The sequence below is a fragment of the Squalius cephalus genome (genome assembly GCF_949319135.1).
Source record: "Squalius cephalus genome assembly, chromosome: 21".
Lineage (NCBI taxonomy): Eukaryota > Metazoa > Chordata > Actinopteri > Cypriniformes > Leuciscidae > Squalius > Squalius cephalus.
This window is the reverse complement of record NC_137142.1, coordinates 16,306,452-16,325,879: the sequence shown is the minus strand read 5'-3', so window position 1 is coordinate 16,325,879 and position 19,428 is coordinate 16,306,452. Positions and strand designations below refer to the sequence as shown.

General features: G+C 36.6%; 1 protein-coding gene across 3 annotated transcripts in view; it reads left to right on the top strand.

The window, feature by feature from the left end:
- Window positions 1-334: 334 nt before the first annotated feature.
- wdr27 (WD repeat domain 27) overlaps window positions 335-19,428 on the top strand; it is a 56,033-nt gene continuing 36,939 nt past the window's right edge. The window contains exons 1-21 of one of the 3 annotated variants that reach the window (XM_079856267.1): window positions 345-469; window positions 1,424-1,491; window positions 2,211-2,384; window positions 3,171-3,315; window positions 3,449-3,573; window positions 4,004-4,117; window positions 6,367-6,418; window positions 6,530-6,600; window positions 6,692-6,818; window positions 6,941-7,043; window positions 8,373-8,461; window positions 11,252-11,310; window positions 11,742-11,875; window positions 12,158-12,231; window positions 14,332-14,416; window positions 15,134-15,205; window positions 15,285-15,394; window positions 15,828-15,917; window positions 16,500-16,621; window positions 17,754-17,875; window positions 19,264-19,361. In XM_079856267.1, coding sequence (XP_079712393.1) covers window positions 424-469; window positions 1,424-1,491; window positions 2,211-2,384; window positions 3,171-3,315; window positions 3,449-3,573; window positions 4,004-4,117; window positions 6,367-6,418; window positions 6,530-6,600; window positions 6,692-6,818; window positions 6,941-7,043; window positions 8,373-8,461; window positions 11,252-11,310; window positions 11,742-11,875; window positions 12,158-12,231; window positions 14,332-14,416; window positions 15,134-15,205; window positions 15,285-15,394; window positions 15,828-15,917; window positions 16,500-16,621; window positions 17,754-17,875; window positions 19,264-19,361 — 2,080 coding nt within the window. In that variant the 5' untranslated portion in view covers window positions 345-423. Of the gene's footprint in view, window positions 470-1,423; window positions 1,492-2,210; window positions 2,385-3,170; window positions 3,316-3,448; window positions 3,574-4,003; window positions 4,118-6,366; window positions 6,419-6,529; window positions 6,601-6,691; window positions 6,819-6,940; window positions 7,044-8,372; window positions 8,462-11,251; window positions 11,311-11,741; window positions 11,876-12,157; window positions 12,232-14,331; window positions 14,417-15,133; window positions 15,206-15,284; window positions 15,395-15,827; window positions 15,918-16,499; window positions 16,622-17,753; window positions 17,876-19,263; window positions 19,362-19,428 lie in introns of all 3 variants that reach the window. The other 2 variants (XM_079856269.1, XM_079856268.1) reach the window with 2 other exon arrangements.

Here is a 19,428-nt window from a genome sequence, read left to right as displayed (position 1 = left end):
TAAATACAAAATCAGAGGCGACAGGTCTGCTGCGCTACAAATAATACGGATGTATCCAAGAATAATCAATCAGTCAACTCCTCAGTTATTGTTCTTCATATTAGACTTTAACAATGTGAATTGTTATTATAGACATTAAAACATATTTTGAATAAGCCAGAGACACAAAAAATCCCACAAGTCTACAGTGTCGTATCAGGAAGTGTTATTTATTTATTTATTTTTCACTGTACACTCACTCTAAAATCGCCTAAACCAATCGTACAAACGTTAGCAATTGTCCCTTCTGGTGTGCCGTCCCGAAAAGATCCCGTTTCCAAAGCAACAAGGACGCAATTGCTACTGGATCACAGGCCAAAAACTGAAATGCACGAATGTTTGAACATCTGTTACTACTTACACATATATGATTAAACCATATGTATGGTCACATTCGTAATACTTAACCAACAACGCAATTTACTTTCAGGTGAGTGATGAACGGAATAAACTTACTTTTGAAGCTGATGTCATTGCCACTTTCCATTAATTCAGTGTACAAAACACGGCCTATAACTCAAAAAACGTAACGGTAGAGCTAGTTTTCAACAAATGGTCAGTGAAAGCAGGTGTTGTGTTTTTTAAAGAGTAAATTAAGCTTTCTCTCAAGGGCTAACTTTAGCTAGTTTGGGACCAGTTTGCTATTTTACAGTTATAACTAAGCGTAACGTTATTATTCATTAAAGAAAAAAAATATATATTTTGTACAGTAACTTGGTTAATATGACTTTGATAAATACAGTCAAAATTACAATTTGTGTAAAAATTGTAAAAAATAAAATAAAAAAAAATATTGAATGAAATTATTTACTTCCTGCATTCTCTATCATTGGTTCAAATTACATGATGTTACTTCTGTGTCGTCACAATTGTAAGGAATGTTTAAAAAAAATATTGGGGGGAAATATTAATAGGAGTGTACATACAACGTGGGACACAATTGAATATTACACTTGTGTTAATTAAAGTTAATAATTAATATAAAATTTTTGTTCTAATGATTTGAATATTAAAGGTAGGGTTAACAATGCACTAGCCAGAGCCGTTGAAAAACTATATACTATATAAGTTACTATATAAACTGGACTCCAGGCAGCGAAAGGTGGATTTGCAGTTATCATTTTGTGTCAATATGCTGAATTTAGGGGTAAAATCATACCCTATATATTGTATTGTTTGGCTATATATTGTATCAACTCATCAATTAAACATTTACCATTATATATTCTGCATAATTGGATGTTTTTAAGTTTTAGGGGTGGATGATCTGATGATATATATAACATTGATATAAGTGATCCGGATTTAGACCTACCTATATTGTATTTAAATAAAGCGTTCACAGGCAAATTTGCTTTATGTATTTCCCCTGCATCGAAATCAGGCTCATACAAATGTCAGGAAACACGATTCCTGGCTCCATGTCAATATCCATGGATCACTGGATCTTTGGTAAGTTGTAAGGAACACTATATTGAGTCCAACCTTTAGTTTAAACTGATAATCATTTGTTTTACTCACGTTTTTTCAGTTTCCCCTATTAAACACATTAAAAACACATGAACGCACAGGTCGCACACAGCCAGAGCAGATTCAGCAAAGTGTCATAAGAGACGGCATATCTCTAAGCACATAACATTAAAATAATAATGAACATAAACAACTTACAGAGCTCTTACTTGTACCACCTGATTGCTGCAGATTCATTTCAGCGTTGATAGTTTGATTAATTTAATGTTATATGTTAATTGATCAAACATAGCTACTAGGTCTAAACAAATCCACTTCTTATTTTTTCTTATTTTCTTATCCACTAATTCTATAAAAAATCTCATGGGACATCATAAGGGGCAGATTAAGGTCTACAGAGGCCCCTAGGTTCATGGTATGGTATGGCATGGTAAAAAGGCTTTACATTGCCAAAGCACTGACAGGGCTCTGATCCAATTGTGTTGAGCATTGTCAAATTTACAGGCAACATGTTGGGGGATGTTACATTAATCCGTCATGTGCACTCAGCTGTGTGCTTGGCAATTGCCTGTTATTTTAAAACCTCCATCCAGTAACACTACTAATACTGCCTTTTTACTAGGCCTGTTAGATGTCACCCTTCCCTGCTGAACACTTAAGCAATGTTTTCTTTTCAGACTTCTCATTGTGTGTTGTTACAGGTGACTATTGGAGACTCCATGGCTGCTGTGACCTCAGAGCAGTATTTTATTGAGAGGTTCGCTGTAACTTGCAATAATCCAGTGTCCCACCTGCAGCTGACCTGCTGCCCTTCCCACTGTGCTGTCCCATGGCAGGGCAAGAATATAAGGATTTATGAACACAACAACCTGGAGGTCTTTGTGCACTTATATTTATTTTCAACAAATGACAAAATTAAACTTGGATGTTTTTGAAAGAAGTTTCTTATGCTCACTAAAGGCTGCATTTAAAATAATGTGCAATATTATTACAATTTAAAATAATATAGTTATAAATGTACATTATTTCTGTGATGGCAACGTTGCCATTACTCCAGTAGTCAGTGTCACATGATCCTTTAGAAATCATTCTAATATGCTGATTAAGAAACATTTCTTATTATTATCAATGTCAAAAACATTATTTTTGTAAAAACTGTGATACTCTAAGAAGTTTGGATGAAGTAATTTTTTTAATATATAAAAAAAAAAATGAAATTAATACTTTTATACAAAAAGGATGCATTAAATTTATCAAACGTGACACAAAAGACATTTATAATGTTACAAAAGATTTAAAATAAATGCCGTTATTTTGACCTTTCTGTTCATCAAAGAATCCTGAAAAATGTGTCACAATTTCCACCAAAATATTAAGCAGCAACAGCTTTTTTCAACATTGATAATACGAACCATTATTAAAAATTAAGCACCAAATCAGCATATTAGAATGATTTTTGAAGGATCATGTGACACTGAAGACTGAAGTAATGGCTACTGAAAATTCAGCTTTGCCATCACAGGAATGAATTAAAAATAATTAAAAATGTTTAAAATGAAAAAAATTAAGTTTGCTTAAATTCTAATAATATTTCACGTTATTATAATAATACTGTATTTTTATAAAATTAAACCTACAACTAATTTGAATGTTTCCTGTAGTCTCCCTTGGAACTTACTGGTCACCATTGCGATGTGTCTGCTATGGTGTTTGGGACAGTGAGTGATCGTCTCATCCTCTGTAGTGCTTCTAAAGATTATGTGATTGTCTGGGACATCCATCGGTGCTACAGACAAATCAAAGAAGGTAATAAGCGCCCATAGTCTGCTCATCTGGAGTCAAAAACATCCAGAAATATAAATGGTGCCTCTCAAGAATGTAGCCATTGTTCTCTGTCTGTCATTTTTTTTATATTACAACCATGACATCTGTGTTCCAGGTGTAATTGCCTCAGGTAGAGTTGTTGGCACATTGCTTGGCAGGGTGGTGCATCTGTCACTATGTCCACTGAGCTGGAAAGTGGCAGCATGCTCAGGCTCCAGAGTGGTTCTATTGAATGCAAAGGTATGAAATAAGGTGCACACCGTTTTTGTTCAGTGAATTGAAAACAAAAGCAGTTATGCTGAAATGGTAAAAGAGGGGGAAAAAATGCCTTTTTGACCCATCTCCAGATGAAACGCTGAACAAATTCTGCATGCAGAACATTCCGTTACTCAGGCTGTGATTGACCAGCCCATAAAGATGAGAGATAACATTAAAATACTCACATGAAACCAGCAGTAAATCAGTGTACAGAAAAATCAGAATAAGCCCCTCATCAACTTGTATATAAAGACTTAAAAAAAATAAAATTGTGTAAGCTTAAAAATATATGATTGTCTTTGCTGTATGTACTAAAGCACCTTTCAATGAAATTATAAAACAATAAATATATTTTCCATTAAGATAAATAAAGACACAAAACTTGAGGCCACTGTATATCTGTTTCCTATAGAAAGAGGAAGTGCTTGGAGTGCTGAAAGCTCATCTTGGTCCTGTGACTGCATCAGAGTTCTGTCCATGGGATGCTAATCTTCTCATCTCAATCTCAGAAGACAGAACATTCAAGGTACAGATACGATACCAACCGGAACAGCATGATTAAGCCTGTACTAATTATGGATTTTCTAAGTGTTTATTATTGTGTTTACACACACTACCATTCAAAAGTTTGGGGTCAGAAAGATTTTTTTTAATTCATCAAAGAATTATTAAAGAAATATAGATATACTGCAGATATAAATATAGATGTTAAAAATAAATAACAACAAAAATGTTTTAAACATTGATAGTAATAGGACATTTTTCTTGAGCTCCAAATCAACATAGACTTGCAGTAATGTCTTCTGCATTAAACCTTTACAGACAGGGCTTAAATTAAGCCAGGATTAGGCCTTAGCTCAATTAGGATATTTAAGTAGATTTTATAAACATGCCTTAGAAAAAAACATTACTGGTGTGCATCTTCAGACAATGGGCCCTATCTTACACCCGGCGCAATGCAGCGCCAAGCGCGACGCAAGTGTTTTTTGCTAGTTTCAGCCTGACGCAGTTATCATTTTCATGTCCTGCGCTACGTTGTTTAAATAGCAAATGCATTTGCTCGATTTGTGCGCGTGCTGGTCTGAAAACGAGGTGTGTTCGGGCGCATTGTTGGCGCTTTGCTATTTTGAGGCAACATTACTAATGCGCTCTTTAAATAACAAAAAAAAATTGGGCCATTATCCATTACCCGCCGTTGTGGCGGGTCCACAACGCGCGTACATTCTGCTTATTACACACACAGGGATGCACAGCAGCACACAAACATGCCAAATATTAAAAATAAAAGGATTACAATGTAAAAGATTATTATTGTGTACATAAAGATATGGTGGAATGAATCCGGCTTGTCCCGTAGATGGTCTGCTTGCACACTTTTACCTCGCACATTAGCAGATCCGTTTGCGCTCTGGAGACGCGTTCGGTCTTTCCACTACAACATTCTGTCATGTATATAGCAAATCTGCCATGGCGCGAGTGCAGCTGGCATTTTAAGGGATTGGGAGCCCAAAACACACCCACACCGACCATTTTTCCTGTCGTTAAACTAGCAAAAGTGGTTTCGGACGCGCTCTAACTGCACTTGCGCCTGCCCAATATATTAAGATATGTCAGTGCAAGTTGCTTTTAGTTAAAACAGCGCAAACATTTATTTTAGTCTAGGGCTAGGCTTAAGCCTTGTCTGTGAAACCGGGGGCATAACAGCTTATTGTACCCATATGTATATATACTGTATATTAGGTCTTAGGCATGTTAATATCCCCGCCCCAAAAATGTCCCCAAAAATGGTTTTAAGTCAGTTATTTATATCTTTTGCTGTAGTGTGTCAGTAGGAAATATCAGTTTACATTTCCAAACATTCTTTTTGCCATTAATTGTAATAATTCAGTGAGATTTCTGTATGCACAAGGAGTCTGACAACAGCCAGGATGATCTGATCTCACCATCATCGAGTCCGTCTGTGATTACATGAAGAAACAGAAGAAACTGAGACAGACTAAATCCAGAAGAACTGTGGGAACGTCTCCGAGATGCTTGAAGAAACCTTCCTGCAAAGCTACCTGAAAAACTATGCGCAAGTGTACCTGGACAAAAGCCGTTTTAAACGCAAAGGGTCGTTACACCATATATTGATTTGAATTAGTTAATAGAAGTTAAATCATAAATAAATTCAATTTGTGATTTTATTTTTGAAAGCATTCTCACTTTACAGCATTTTAACACAAGTGCCAGTACTTTTCACAGTACTGTAGCTTTGCAGGAAGGTTTCTTCAAGCATCTCGGGGAGACGTTCCCGCAGTTCTTCTGGATTTAGTTTGTCTCAGTTTTTTCTGTTTCTTCATGTAATCACAGACGGACTCGATGATGGTGAGATCGGATCATACCGGCTGTTGTCAGACTCCTTGTGCATACAGAAATCTCACTGGATTATTACAATTAATGGCAAAAAGAATGTTTGGAAATGTAAACTGATATTTCCTACTGACACACTACAGCAAAATATATAAATAACTGACTTACAACCATTTTTGGGGACATTTTTGGGGTGGGGATATTAACATGCCTAAGACTTTTGCACAGTACTGTATATATATATATATATATATATATATATATATATATATATAAACTGTATATATATATATATTTATATATATATTTATATAAACTGTATATATATATATATATATATATATATATACTGTATTTATATATACAGTATATATAAACTGTATATATAGTTATTTTTATATATGGCTTTCTTTTTTGTATCAGATATGGGATGTGAGGAAGGGGGATATTCTCTATGAATCTGCTGTTCTATCAGGTTGGTGTATAATTTCTAACACCAATATTTATACAACATAAATTGAAATTCTTCACTCAGTATAGCCTGTAAATGTAGAGAATATGTAGTGAAGATGTTTCTGTTTCACAGCGTATCCACTGCTTAGTCTGTTCTTCATGGAGCAAAACAGTCAGTTCATCACAGGGTCTGGTGATGGACAGGTGAGTCATATACACACACACAAACACTTTCAAGCCTCTTTTGTGTAACCCATATATCGCTTTATTTATGTTGGAATGTCTGTGATTCAAGCTTTGGTGCTACACTCTCCCTGTGGACCACAAATGTCGCTTGGTGACAAAACTGGATCTTTCGAAGCTTGAACAGAGGCATGAGAGAAACCTCAGGAAAATCAACCCACCTCAAAATGGAACAGATGGTCAGAAAAAACCCACAAGCCACAATTCAGACTGCGAATGACTCCTGCTTTTCATGTGCCTACCTCACTGTGGAAAACGATACATCTGCTTCAATATAATCTTCATCTGTGTGCTTTGCTAGGAACGACTTGTAATGATGTGAGAGGAATAGTGGAGACAACAAAGCCTGTTCTGAGAATCTGGGCACAGAGACCACAGTCCAGCCATGCTAGCCTACAGCAGGGGTATGTATTTGGCCCGTTTTTGTTGTTCACCTTTATCTGGTTGTGTAGTTGTGGAATTTCAGGGGTGAGAAATTATGTAAGGCTGACATGGGAAGGTTAGACTGCACATACCACAATAAGAAGTCATTATACCCCTGTTTCTGGTTTCATGCTGTCCAATCTACAGTTACAGCTATGACAAGATGGAAGCACAGGACAGCTGGAAGGTTTGCAGGTTATGTAATACTTTTAGTAGGCGACATACGTGGTTTCCTTGGGTGGTTGGTTGAAATCACTCCGGGGGGCACTGCAATACGACCGAAAGGGCACTTTATCATAAGCGATTTAAGGGGCAGGGGCTTAAGTCCAAATCCCCCCCCCCCCCCCCCCCGCCCCATGTGCATGCCACTTAAACGAAAGCAAGAGCACCCTCAGTTGATACTGTGATAATAGCACATTGGCGGAACAGATTTGGAAATCGCCCCAGTGCGTATGTGTGCTCAGGAGAGCATCAAAGGGTTTCTATTTACGTGTTTTTGCAGCGTTGAGCAATGAAGCCAATCACAGACATGTCTGTTGATCTCTTGAACACAATGGCCAATCATAGGTGTTTAAGTTAGTCAGAGTATCTAAACTCTCGTCTAGGGCACCAACAGAGCCTGGGACGGCCCTGCTGACTTCAGAGGTGAACATAAGTGCTTTAGCATGACATGAAAATCATGTCATTATATGAAATTTTATAAACACTGTTGGAGGAATGTCTGCAGACCACAATAGTCTTTACTGGAATAGGCAAGGTCACAAAAATTACTTTGTTTTCTAAAGCATTAATACTAACCACTTTCAACTTGGAAAAAAAAAAACTTACATTTTATTACAATTTAAAATATATGAATTGAATTTCTTATTTTACACACTCATGCTTAGTTGTAACTGTGAATGAATTCTTCACATTGTCCCAGTGATTCTTAGAAAACAACATGTTACCTCAACAACTCTAGTTTATTAGACAGGAGAGATGACCCCTGACCCCTGCCACTTTATGATTTGCACTGCAATACGACAGGTTTGAACACTGATTTAAATCAAGCTTTAGTGCAGTTTTCCTTTAGAGCAAGCTTGTGCAATTTAAAATCATAGAGTCTGCCACTGTAGTCTCAATTGAACATTACAGGCTTTCATATAGATGTTCTCTAGACTTTGTGGGTTTGAATGATTACAGTAGGCCTATACAATAGAGATCTTTTTTTCTTGTCTTTTCTTTTCTGTTGTATTCAGTTACATTAACCAGGCCTTAGTTCCTTTTAGTGTCTTTTGGCAAACAGTCTCTTCTTTGTACTTTTTCCATAGAGAAAGTTGTGTGTGGATCGGAAGTTCTGATGGACTTTATCTGCTTGACCTGGATACTTCAGAGCTTCTCAAGATTCTTCCACTCAAAGGCATAATCTGTTTTCACTTAACTCTTGGAGATACCTAAACATGTTTTAGGTTCAAATTTACCCATTTGTCACCTATTTGACCTGTTTTTATTTTTGATCTCAGTTTCTGGTATGTTTATTAGTAGAAAATGGCAACATATTAAAAACATTACACTTAAATAGCATAAATATAATACAAATAAATGCAACAGTAGGTCATAGTGATCAACCATTTGAATGTTATGCATTGTACAACAAGGCACGTTCAGTAAATGATAAATAAATAATTTTCAGCATAACCTAACAAAACTTTAGAGTGTCTGTGGGTTGCTATGAGAAAACCACTTTAGAAAGTCAGTGCGTAAGTACTTGTACACTTAATGATAACATTGGTAAAATCTTGCAACCTCAAAACAAAATTCACCTCAAAAATATGTATAAACATCATGATTTGTTTTATAACAAGGGGCTTCCTAGGAATACATTCAAACGGTGAAAAAGTCACCATCAATATAAATGCTTGGGTTTCTGAGGGTTAAGAATGTCTGTTTGTCTTCTTTCAAATACACTAATTTCTCCTGTGGCTGGTTGCGTAAACTGCAAAGACTAGTCTTACAAGTTAGTCATCAAATATTTTTCTTCAAGACTGATCATAATTTTTTTATGTCAGTTACATAAACTATACTGAAAAATATACTGATTACCCCTAATTAACTGCTAGTTGGTTCAAATTAGTTCTACCAGAAAGACTCAGGAGGTAAAAGAAAGAATGAATAAGATTTATATAACAGTTGTATGCAAATTAGTATCAAATAGTATCAACACCTGCATCAGTATCTGCGAACGCAGTAGGCTAATGGGTGTTAACCGGATTTATATACTCCATATGTGGAGTGATGATTGGCTAGATAGATCTGTGGTTAACGAATGACGTGACATTTATGCCTGGTTCAGATTACACGATGTTTTTTGTCTGTTACAATAGTCACTGTGTCAGATTACGCGATTTTGACTCTTAAATGCGGGCATACACTGTGCGATTTTCGTCCGATTTTGAGCCGAATTCTGACTCGTGCGACTCTTTTTCGGGTCGGACCGATTTTCAGCTTTGTCGTGCGATGGTTTGTCGTGCAGTATTCGTGCAGTGTACAGGGGTAAACAAGAGGCGGTTAACCAGACCGGCAATCGGATGGTCGGATGAATTCTGGCATGTCAGAAATTTTATATCGAACAGTTGAAGCAAAGCTAGGAACTATGGAAGCATGTTTCCGCCACTGAATAATAAATAAATAATAATAATTGCGACTTTTTATCTCACAATTCTGACTTTTTTTCTCACAATTGCGATATATCAAGTCAGAATTGTGAGAAATAAAGTCGCAATTCTGAGAAATAAAGTCGCAATTGCGAGAAATAAAGTCGCAATTCTGAGAAATAAAGTCGCAATTGCGAGATATAAAGTCGCAATTCTGAGAAATAAAGTCGAAATTGCGAGATATAAAGTCGCAATTCTGAGAAATAAAGTTGCAGTTGGGAGATATAAAGTCAGAATTGCATGATATAAAGTCGCAATTGCGTGTTATAAAGTCAGAATTGTGAAACTAATCTGAGGTAAAAAAAAAAAAAAAAAGTCCGTCTTTTTTTTCCTTAGAATTGGACTTTATATCTCACAATTGTGAGTTTATATCTCACAATTCTGAGAAAAGATGTCAGAATTGCGAGATATAAACTCGCAATTATGTGTTATAAAGTCAGAATTGCGTGATAAAGTCGCGATTGCGAGAAAAAAAGTCAGAATTCTGACTTTATAACACGCAATTGCGACTTTATTTCACGCAACTCTGACTTTATATCTCGTTATTCTGACTTTATAACACGCAATTGCGACTTTATTTCACGCAATTCTGACTTTATATATATCGCAATTCTGACTTTATAACACTGCGACTTTATTTCACGCAATTCCGACTTTATACGAAATGTAAACTCGCAATTGTGAGATAAAAAGTCGCAATTATCTTTTAAAATGTTTTATTTTGAGGCGGGAACAAGCTTCCATAAGGAACCGATTGCCCTAAACTCAGTGTTTTTTTCCCTCACTGTGCCTGCGCGAAAACAGAAGTTAACCATTTCATCTCCCAAAAAAAAAAAAAAAAAAACGAAAAGAGGGATATCTTTAAGTTCTGTAGTTCAAACTAGCTACAAATTACTGTTGGATTAACCATTACCCACGTCTTCCAAGCAACCGATACACCGTGCCACTGTTATTAATTTGTTAAACAATATTTTTGAAATAAAGCTGTTTTTAGATGACTAATTATTTCGGACATATTATAGACACACTCGCTCACTCACTCACTCCACTCGCACACACACACACAGACACACACGCACTCACTCTTGACGCAACCCGTCGCGGAGGACCGAAAAAAAAAATAAACATACTAGTCTTTTTATCGTGGTGTCGTGAAGCATCGCATCGGTTGTTGCCCAATATGACACGCTATACGAGATGAAACGATCAAATCTTGCATTCCGACGCCCGTTGTCGTTTACAAATCCCCACGACACCCTATGTCAAACGGATCGTGCCAAAATCGGGCTAAAATCGTCTAATCTGAACCAGGCAGTCTGCCCAGTAGAACTTGCGCTAGAGATCCCATTTCTTTAGACTTAACATAATGACTATGTTGATGCAACTGGCCCCTGGTTAAACACTCAGAAATACAGTAGTCATTAAATATTTGCCTGGTTATCTCTTAATCTAAATTAATTTCAGATCTTTTGAAGTTTTGTATTTTCCCCTGACAGGTGGGCTTAGCATTTCAATAGCAGAATCATGGGCCATCACCCATGGACATGGTGGCAATGTAAGTACTGTGTTAAATTGTTGGTGTCTGTAAAAGAATGCATCGTGTTTACACATACAATATTTTATTGATTTACAGTATTCCATCTGTACAGCTCTTGATAGATTCTTATGATTTTTTTTTTTAACAGAATACATTTCCATAATAAAGGCAAACTGTGAGGATCACCTTCATAGAAGTCCTCTACTTGCTATTTTTTTTTAAAGATTCCCGTAGTTAACCTTAAGCCACTCTAGAGCTCACATGTGTAGCACCTTTGGTATTTTTACAGCCCTGCAATTAGCAGTTTACAGTTTCTAAAAGCCTGGATTATTTAAGATGTAAAGTTTTTACAAGGTTTGACTGTGGTTTGCATTCTGGGAGGAAAGTTGCCTGTGTACGACACAGTATGACATTAGGACTACCCTCATCCTCTCTCTCTTTCTGGTTAGATGTGTTGTTTGGTGTCCTCTCTATTTGGGAATTCAGTCGTCCTTTTTGAGGTTAACAGTGCCTGGCTGGATGAGCTCTGCTTTAGGATGGCGAAGAGTTTCTCTGTGGAAGAGCATCTTTCAGTCATGCCCAGGTAGCAAAACGTATCTTTCAGCCACTGGTCAGGAGGTTCTTAGATTAAGGATATGCAGGGTATCATTTTAAACAACATCCAAGAATAATTTACTCATTGTTTGATTTTGGTTTTAGCTAGAACTATCTTTAGTATATATATTGTCTGTTCTTGTTCTTGATGAGTCAACTACCACAATGGAAAATTCTGTATTTTATTATTTCCAGTAATAGAAGTATATTTATGTTGTTTTTCCCCGCTTGATTTTCTGACATTTTTTCCTTTATATTCACCATTTTTCAGCTCTCCTCTGATGACTATGTCCCCTCTGAATGCTGAGCTGGCAAAACAGGACCCAAAACCTCAGAGAAAAATAGGTTGGAGTTCACAAAACCACACGCACACGCACACACACACACACACACACACACACACACACACACACACATTTTTGCCAAATAAATAAATCACCACCTTCGGTGGCGTTTTAATGTTATTGACACCCCTCTAAGGTAAAATTTATGACGCTGACGAATTACTGTCCAAGATGTTAATCTTTCTAGCCTGGCGAAAGGTCTTTACCACAATATAACTTTTCAAAAGAAAATTGTCATTAGGCACAGCAGCGTTCTTTATAGACTGCAGTTTGAGATATTTGGGTTTATTTGAAATACTTTTGAAATACATGGAAATGAAACAGTCCAATAAAAATGTCACTCGTCATCAACATCATGTCCAACATCAAATCAGAATGTACCCTATTTATTTTCTTAACACATGATCGTGGTCTTAATTTGCATGATTCATCACTGCATATTATTCAAAAGACTAAAAATTTACCATTAAAAATAAATGTGGTAGCGTATTTGTAAAGTTTGAAATAAAATAAACTGACAAAATTCATTTATACTACAGTATTAGCATTTAAAAGTTTGGGGTCGGGCCTTTTATGCTGACCATGGCTGCATTTATTTGATAAGAAATACAGCAAAAACAGTAATATACGTGGCCCACATACTGACCTACAGTAGTACTTCCATTCTCTCTCCTATTCTCAAAATTAAAATGAAATTCTAAAATTCGTTTTTTTTTTAGTGTGTGTTTTAACTGAATAATGATTCTTATATGTTTTATAGATGTAAAAGCAATCCATCATCATCATTTCTCTTTTTCCCTTAAGGGAGGCTCTTCTTCCATCTCCATCTGGGCATTATTTCTCTTCCTTACTAGAGTTACATATCCTCAGAGGTTTAAATTTATGCCATAGCTCTTTCTGGGGCCTAAGTCAATACCATAACTAGGACAACTCATTTTCCTCCTACTGCTGGGGTTTGACATGCACTAGTCAGGATCCAGCAGTTTAGTCTGTGTGATTAAAGGTCTGATAACAGGCTGATCACTGTTCTCAGAACAGAGTAACATTCTTGAAGAATGGGTTATGTCAGGATGTGGTTTGTTGACAATGAACCGAAACCACTTCTTCTCTTCGGTACACTGTTTCTGTACCATTTGCCAAGGTAAAATGAAACAATTTGGGATACCACAGAAATAAGTATGAGCTATGAAAGAATACTGTACATGATTCCTTACTGACTGAATTGATTACAGGAACTTTTGCACAATAACGAATTTAATCCTTATCTATTTGATGCCTTTAGGACAGGGGTGTCCAGTCTTGCTTTGGAGGGCCACTACACTGCAGAGTTTAGCTCCAATCTTAATTAAACACATCTGAAGCAGCAAATCAAGGTTTTCAGGATTACTAGAAACTTCCAGGCAAGTGTGTTGGGGCATGTTGGAGCTAAACTCAGCAGGACATTGGCCCTCCAGGAGCAGGACTGGACACCCCTGCTTTAGGAAGTAGTTGCATTTCTAAGCCATTTTTCAGAATATACGTTTAGTCTGTGGTTGACAGAGGAACCGTTTTTGGAAAAGTGTGCATTAGATTTAATGGAACTGGAAAAAACGAGTTCACTGAAGAGAAGGAAACTTGGAAAAATGTCAGTTCTTCAGGTTGTGATTTGTATCATATGACATCTTTTTTACTGTAATATGACTTTTTATTTGAATAAGTTCCTATTAGTATAAATGTTGTGGTCAATAAATCTTTAGTGAGGTAAAATGTACAGTCAACTGTGCAGTATCACAAAATAAACCCAAATAAAAGGTCATCCTGAAGGGGTATATTTTGCCATAATAACCAACTGACTGAACAGTATCAAGCAGAGCTTCTTACCAAATAAATAAATATATGGGCAAGAAAAAAATATTTTGTTATGTGGGTGGAAAGAGACTGAAGAGTGAAATGAGAGTTATGAAAATAGCTACACAGCAGTTTGGTTATTACACGCTTTAGTAACCATCTATCAAACGTATTTCAAATTATAGTGTTGGTGCCACACGATTATGATAATGTTCAGACTACATATATGTAGATCTTAATTATATGACTGACTTGTTCTCTTTTTGTCTTCTAGGTGTGAGCTCTCAGAAGAGTGTGAAGGATCAGGCCTTAGTTTTTCACACACAAGTGAAGTCATCAGGATACAATGCAGCTCCTCAGTAAGTCAGTAGACGACAGAGAAACGCATTTTAGGGTCAGAACAGAAGTCTAACAAACTTTCAGGTTTGCGTGCATATAGTTTGCACGGTTTCAGGCTTTGAAAGTTGCAAGCTATCAAGCTCCCTGTTTAGAAAATGTGTGAAATTCATCCCTTCAGTGTGTGTAATGAGAGTTTTAGATATTTATAAAATGGTGCATATGTCAAAACTTTCTTTTAGGAACAACATTAATATAGACTAAGAAGTTCTATAGAATTATAATAAAAAATATTACTCAGGCTGTGTTCTGGTAGCTTTGAAATGTGACTTACAGCAAATTACTCTAATTGTACTCATACCTAATATTTTCCATCCTGTAACTTTGGAGTTTAATCTGAGGTCAATTGCACGATATTCATTTAAACACTGTTTAATTCCGTTTCCACGGAACCTACAGGCCTGCTCAGACTCACTTTACTGAAAGGCTTTTTTGTCTTAAGATTTTTTGTTGTTGCAATATTATGTAGTGAAGGAACAAGAGGACCTTGGGAAAGTATCTTCATGATGTATTTAAGGACTATCTTAGTGGAATCGCTCTCACCTCAAAGCCGATCACAAATGTGGTTTCTGCATTGCTTGTGGCCAGTTCAAGTACCTTGTGTATGAAAAACTAGGGTATGTTATATTGGGTTTTTTCAGGAATTAGACTATAAACTATAGCATATATCTCTTTTATAGTAGGACAATGTTTAGACCAAAGACCAACGTTAAGAAGAAGACCCACTCTGCCTCAACAACTACCACAAATACGTAAGTATTTTGCCAGTTTAAGTACAGAGTCTCAAGAATGCATAGCTTCTGCTGAAATCTATGTGCTGTTTTTCAACAGAAAAGGCCTCTTAAATGAATATCCATCACATTTTGAAGCACCAAGTATGCCTTACACTCATTTGATGGTTTCCACAACTCCAACCACAGTCAACTCTCTACAGTACTCAGGTGAGTAACGGTATGGTCACACTAGGCTTCAAGCATGTGAGTTTTTTTTATGGTCAAACTTCTTCTACACAAAGTGTAACCCTATAGCACTATAGTAACCTTCTGTAATTTTATTGGCTTAACATTGCATAGCACACAGTTTCTTTTCCAACTTCATGCATGACCAACAGCGCTTAATAGCAGTAACTAACAATCATTTGCCTGTTGATTATTTGCATTTTTGGTTCTCCTGTGGTCTCACATAAAGATGCAATATACTGTAGCAGCAGCAGCAAAGCAGGGTGGACTCATGGAGTTAAACACAATAAAGTTGTGCACGCCTGTTTTTAAGAGTGCTGTAGTGCTTTAGTTTTAGACTTTCGCCTCAGGAGCGTCATTTTTGAACTAATTATGCCTTCGTTTTTGTCTGTTAACTTTCTATTTTTGCGTCTAGGAGATGGAAAGCAGCTTGTGTGTGGTCTTGGAGACAGTTCGGTTTTGTTGTATAACTCTTCACTCACCGGTAACCCAGCTGTCTACACAGGTAGTGGGAGAGCTTCAGATCTGTAGTGTTTATTTTTGTAAAATTCCTTCGCCTGTCTATTATTTTCATTTCCTGAATGAGTGGCGCAAAGGAATTGATTCAGTATTTGAATTTTTACATGCCATTCTGACAGCACAGCTGAAACTGACAGTTGGGGAATTCTGATATTTGGAGGCCCTTCTTGTCCCTGAAATAGACGTTATTTTCATTGGACTAAGGATTGTTATAAACAAGGAAGAGCGTAACAACAGTTCACACATATGTTGCGATTTACATATATATCAAATTATGCCTACATATTTTTGTGTTTTTAGCTCCTGTAACAGATTTCCAGTCCTCATATGCTTTTGTGGAGAGTTTTAGACAGGAATGCACTGAAATGAAATGTTGTCTTTATAATTTCAGGCTTACTATTTTTTTTTTTTAAACAGTATAAATTAGTCTAATATAGTTTCATAACTGCCTGCATAGTTTTAGTAGAGGGTTCCTTGCAAGGGGATCATCATTTTTGGGGACCTTGGCATCAGAATTCTAAACTAGAGATATGTTGTTCCTCAATTGACTGTTGTTCTCTGTTTGCAGGGCACAGTAAGGCTGTGAACACTGTATGCTGGAGTCATAGTAGGCGGTGGTTTTTGAGTACGTCTGAGGACCCCACCCTTTGCATCTGGACTGCAAGTGCTTCTGAACCTGTTCTGACCATGGTAACGTATCAACAATTAAGCTAAATACAGTCCTTGCTCTGACATGAGCAATTTAAAAGGTTACATTAGTTCTGAGCTTTTGCAGTACCTATAATTATAGTCAAGCCCAGCTCAGAGTGAACAAATGAGCAAAGTATGTGAAGAAAAGTTTTAAGAAAATCATTTGCATTTGAATGCGTTCTCCTGTGAGAAGTGTTTCTCTTGGCAGTTTTCCTCTGTTGGAACATCAAAGGCATCTGTGCAGTCCCCTGGTCAGCACATCAGTGCTCTAAACACTTGCAGACCTCTCTAAACCCTAATTTCCTTCTTTCCCAGAACTCCCAACACAACTGAAGTTCATTCAAATCAGTTTTATTCAGTCACATTCTGGCTTACAGTTTCTCTCTGGTGTCTTCCCACCCAGTCTTCAAGACCTGTGCACCTGTGTGTGTATCTGTGGAGCCAAATATGACCCAATGTATCAGTGTTTGTGTCATTTATATTAAAAAGAATGCAATAAGAAACAGGGCTACTTAATGTTGAAAGCAGTATAAATACATTTTAGGCATTTTGGCCAGAAAAACACTCAAGTAAATATGCAAACAAACAAACGAGGACAAATGTTTGGCAAGCACATTGCAGACAAGGAGTCAAGGTTTCACTGGTAGCATAAAAATAAGTAAAAAGTAAGAAGCATAATAAAAGCAGACAGTTTACACTAATATCGGCCCTTGTGGTAGTGATGATAATAGAGCACATAGTTGTGCACATTTCGGAAGGCAACGATGCATTAAATCATGATTTAGAAACTACATACATTCACATACTTGCATACACTAAATATCCAGTAGCACTCATATTACACTCACCAAATTGTCTCTCATTGACTTTCAATAATCTCACATTTTCCAGACAGAAAAAACAACATTCCTATGTTCCTCTATCCTCATTTATCTCTTCACACTCCATCTTTGGGAAAAAGAGAGAATGACTGAGATTTTGATATTTTAAACTGATATGGTGCTGTAATTTATACGATGTGACATATGAATGCACTTAGCACTCATTTAAAGGCTATTAATAAACTGTGATGTTGATGTGAATTACTGACTGTCTGTTTATGCACTGTTTGTTTAACTCCATGCTTTTTCAGTTCACAAAGCCCATCAGAACGGCTCAGTTTTATTATCTGGACAAGTTTTTACTGCTGGCGTCAGGATCAAATCTAATGCTGTACCTTTACCATCTGGACACCACAAGAGATGACATCAAGAGGTACGGGACACACACACAAGCAGTTAATAGACAGTGAGCAAGGGTAAACGCAGGGTACTGATGATGACCGTACAATAACTGAGGATCTGGTCTGACAAAAGCAAGGTTCAGTTTGAGGGATGTAAAAACTGGAAGTATGCCAGGCGATCAGATTTATAGCCATATATCAAAATCCTAATTTAAACTCTAGTTAAAGGGGTGGTTCAGGATTTTGGACATCGGACCTCAGAGTAGTTTGATTTCTAACATTATTCTCTCAACAGACATTTACATCGATAGTCTGGCGTTATAATTTATTTGCTTTTGGTGTACTGTGGAGTGGGTAAAACTGTTTTTAATGGCAGGCTAGCAGTTACCATTCACTCGCGCTAGCCTAGCACCGGCGAACTATGCAACTGGGAGGACTGGGTGAACATTTTTGAAAACTGTCTCCACTGATAAATAACACCCAGGCTAACTTGGAAATGAGGTCCGATGTCCAAAATCCTGAACCATCCCTTTAACACTGCTGTGTAGAATTTCTGTGTATTTTTTGGTTGTGGTCAAGGTCACAGTATGGATGTCTGTTCTAGAGGGGTGAGTTCTCGTCAGTGGAGAATCCGTGAATTATTGCTGAAGAATCAGAGAAGAAACCCTGTCTTTATATGCTTAAACATAAGTGTTGGGGAATCCCTGGAAGAGATGGAAATTAAACATGAGCCAGATATAGCACATCATATTCTATTTATGATGGAACATCTTCTGTCCCTCTTACAGAGAATAATTATGTGCACAAGACCTTTTTCAGCATTATGCTACTCATATAAAGACTGTATCTTTCTTTTTTTCTTCATATTTCTCTAAAACGGTTCATATGCAATCACAGTTGATACTGTTAAAAGAAATTTGGGAGTCGGTAAGAATTTGTAATGTTTTTGAAAAGTCTACTCACCGAGGCTGCATTTATTTGTTCAAAAACACAATAATATTGTTGTGTAAGGGTTATGTTTAGTTTTTGCCTGACTTTCCATGAGATATTATTACAATTTAAAATAGCTGTTTCCTATTTTAATATATTTTAAATTGTCATTTATTCCTGTAACGCCAAAACTGAATTGTCAGCAGCCATTACTCCAGTCTTCAGTATGATCCTACAGAAATAATTTCTTATTATTCTTATTATTTATCTTGAAAGCAGTTTGCTGCTTAATATAAACTTCTGAATGGTAGTATATTCTTTCACTTCAGGATTAAAAGAAGTGTGCTTACAATATTTGCACATCAGGCTCATGTCCACACTGCTACTGCAATTCTTTGTTATTATCCATAGAAACATTTATATTTCAGAATCATTAGCTTTATGGACTGTGTTTATTATTTTTTTTGCTCTTCCTTCTCCTATAACACAGGTATACACAAAGAAGCAAGTCCAAACTGGCCAGTAAATTAAGCATGAAGTCAGGAACAGACATCACTTCAATGTCAGCGATCAATGACTTCTACTCCTGTATCCTAAAAAAACTGACGGAGAATAAATGCTTTGCACAATTCAAAAAGCGATAGCTGAAGGTGTC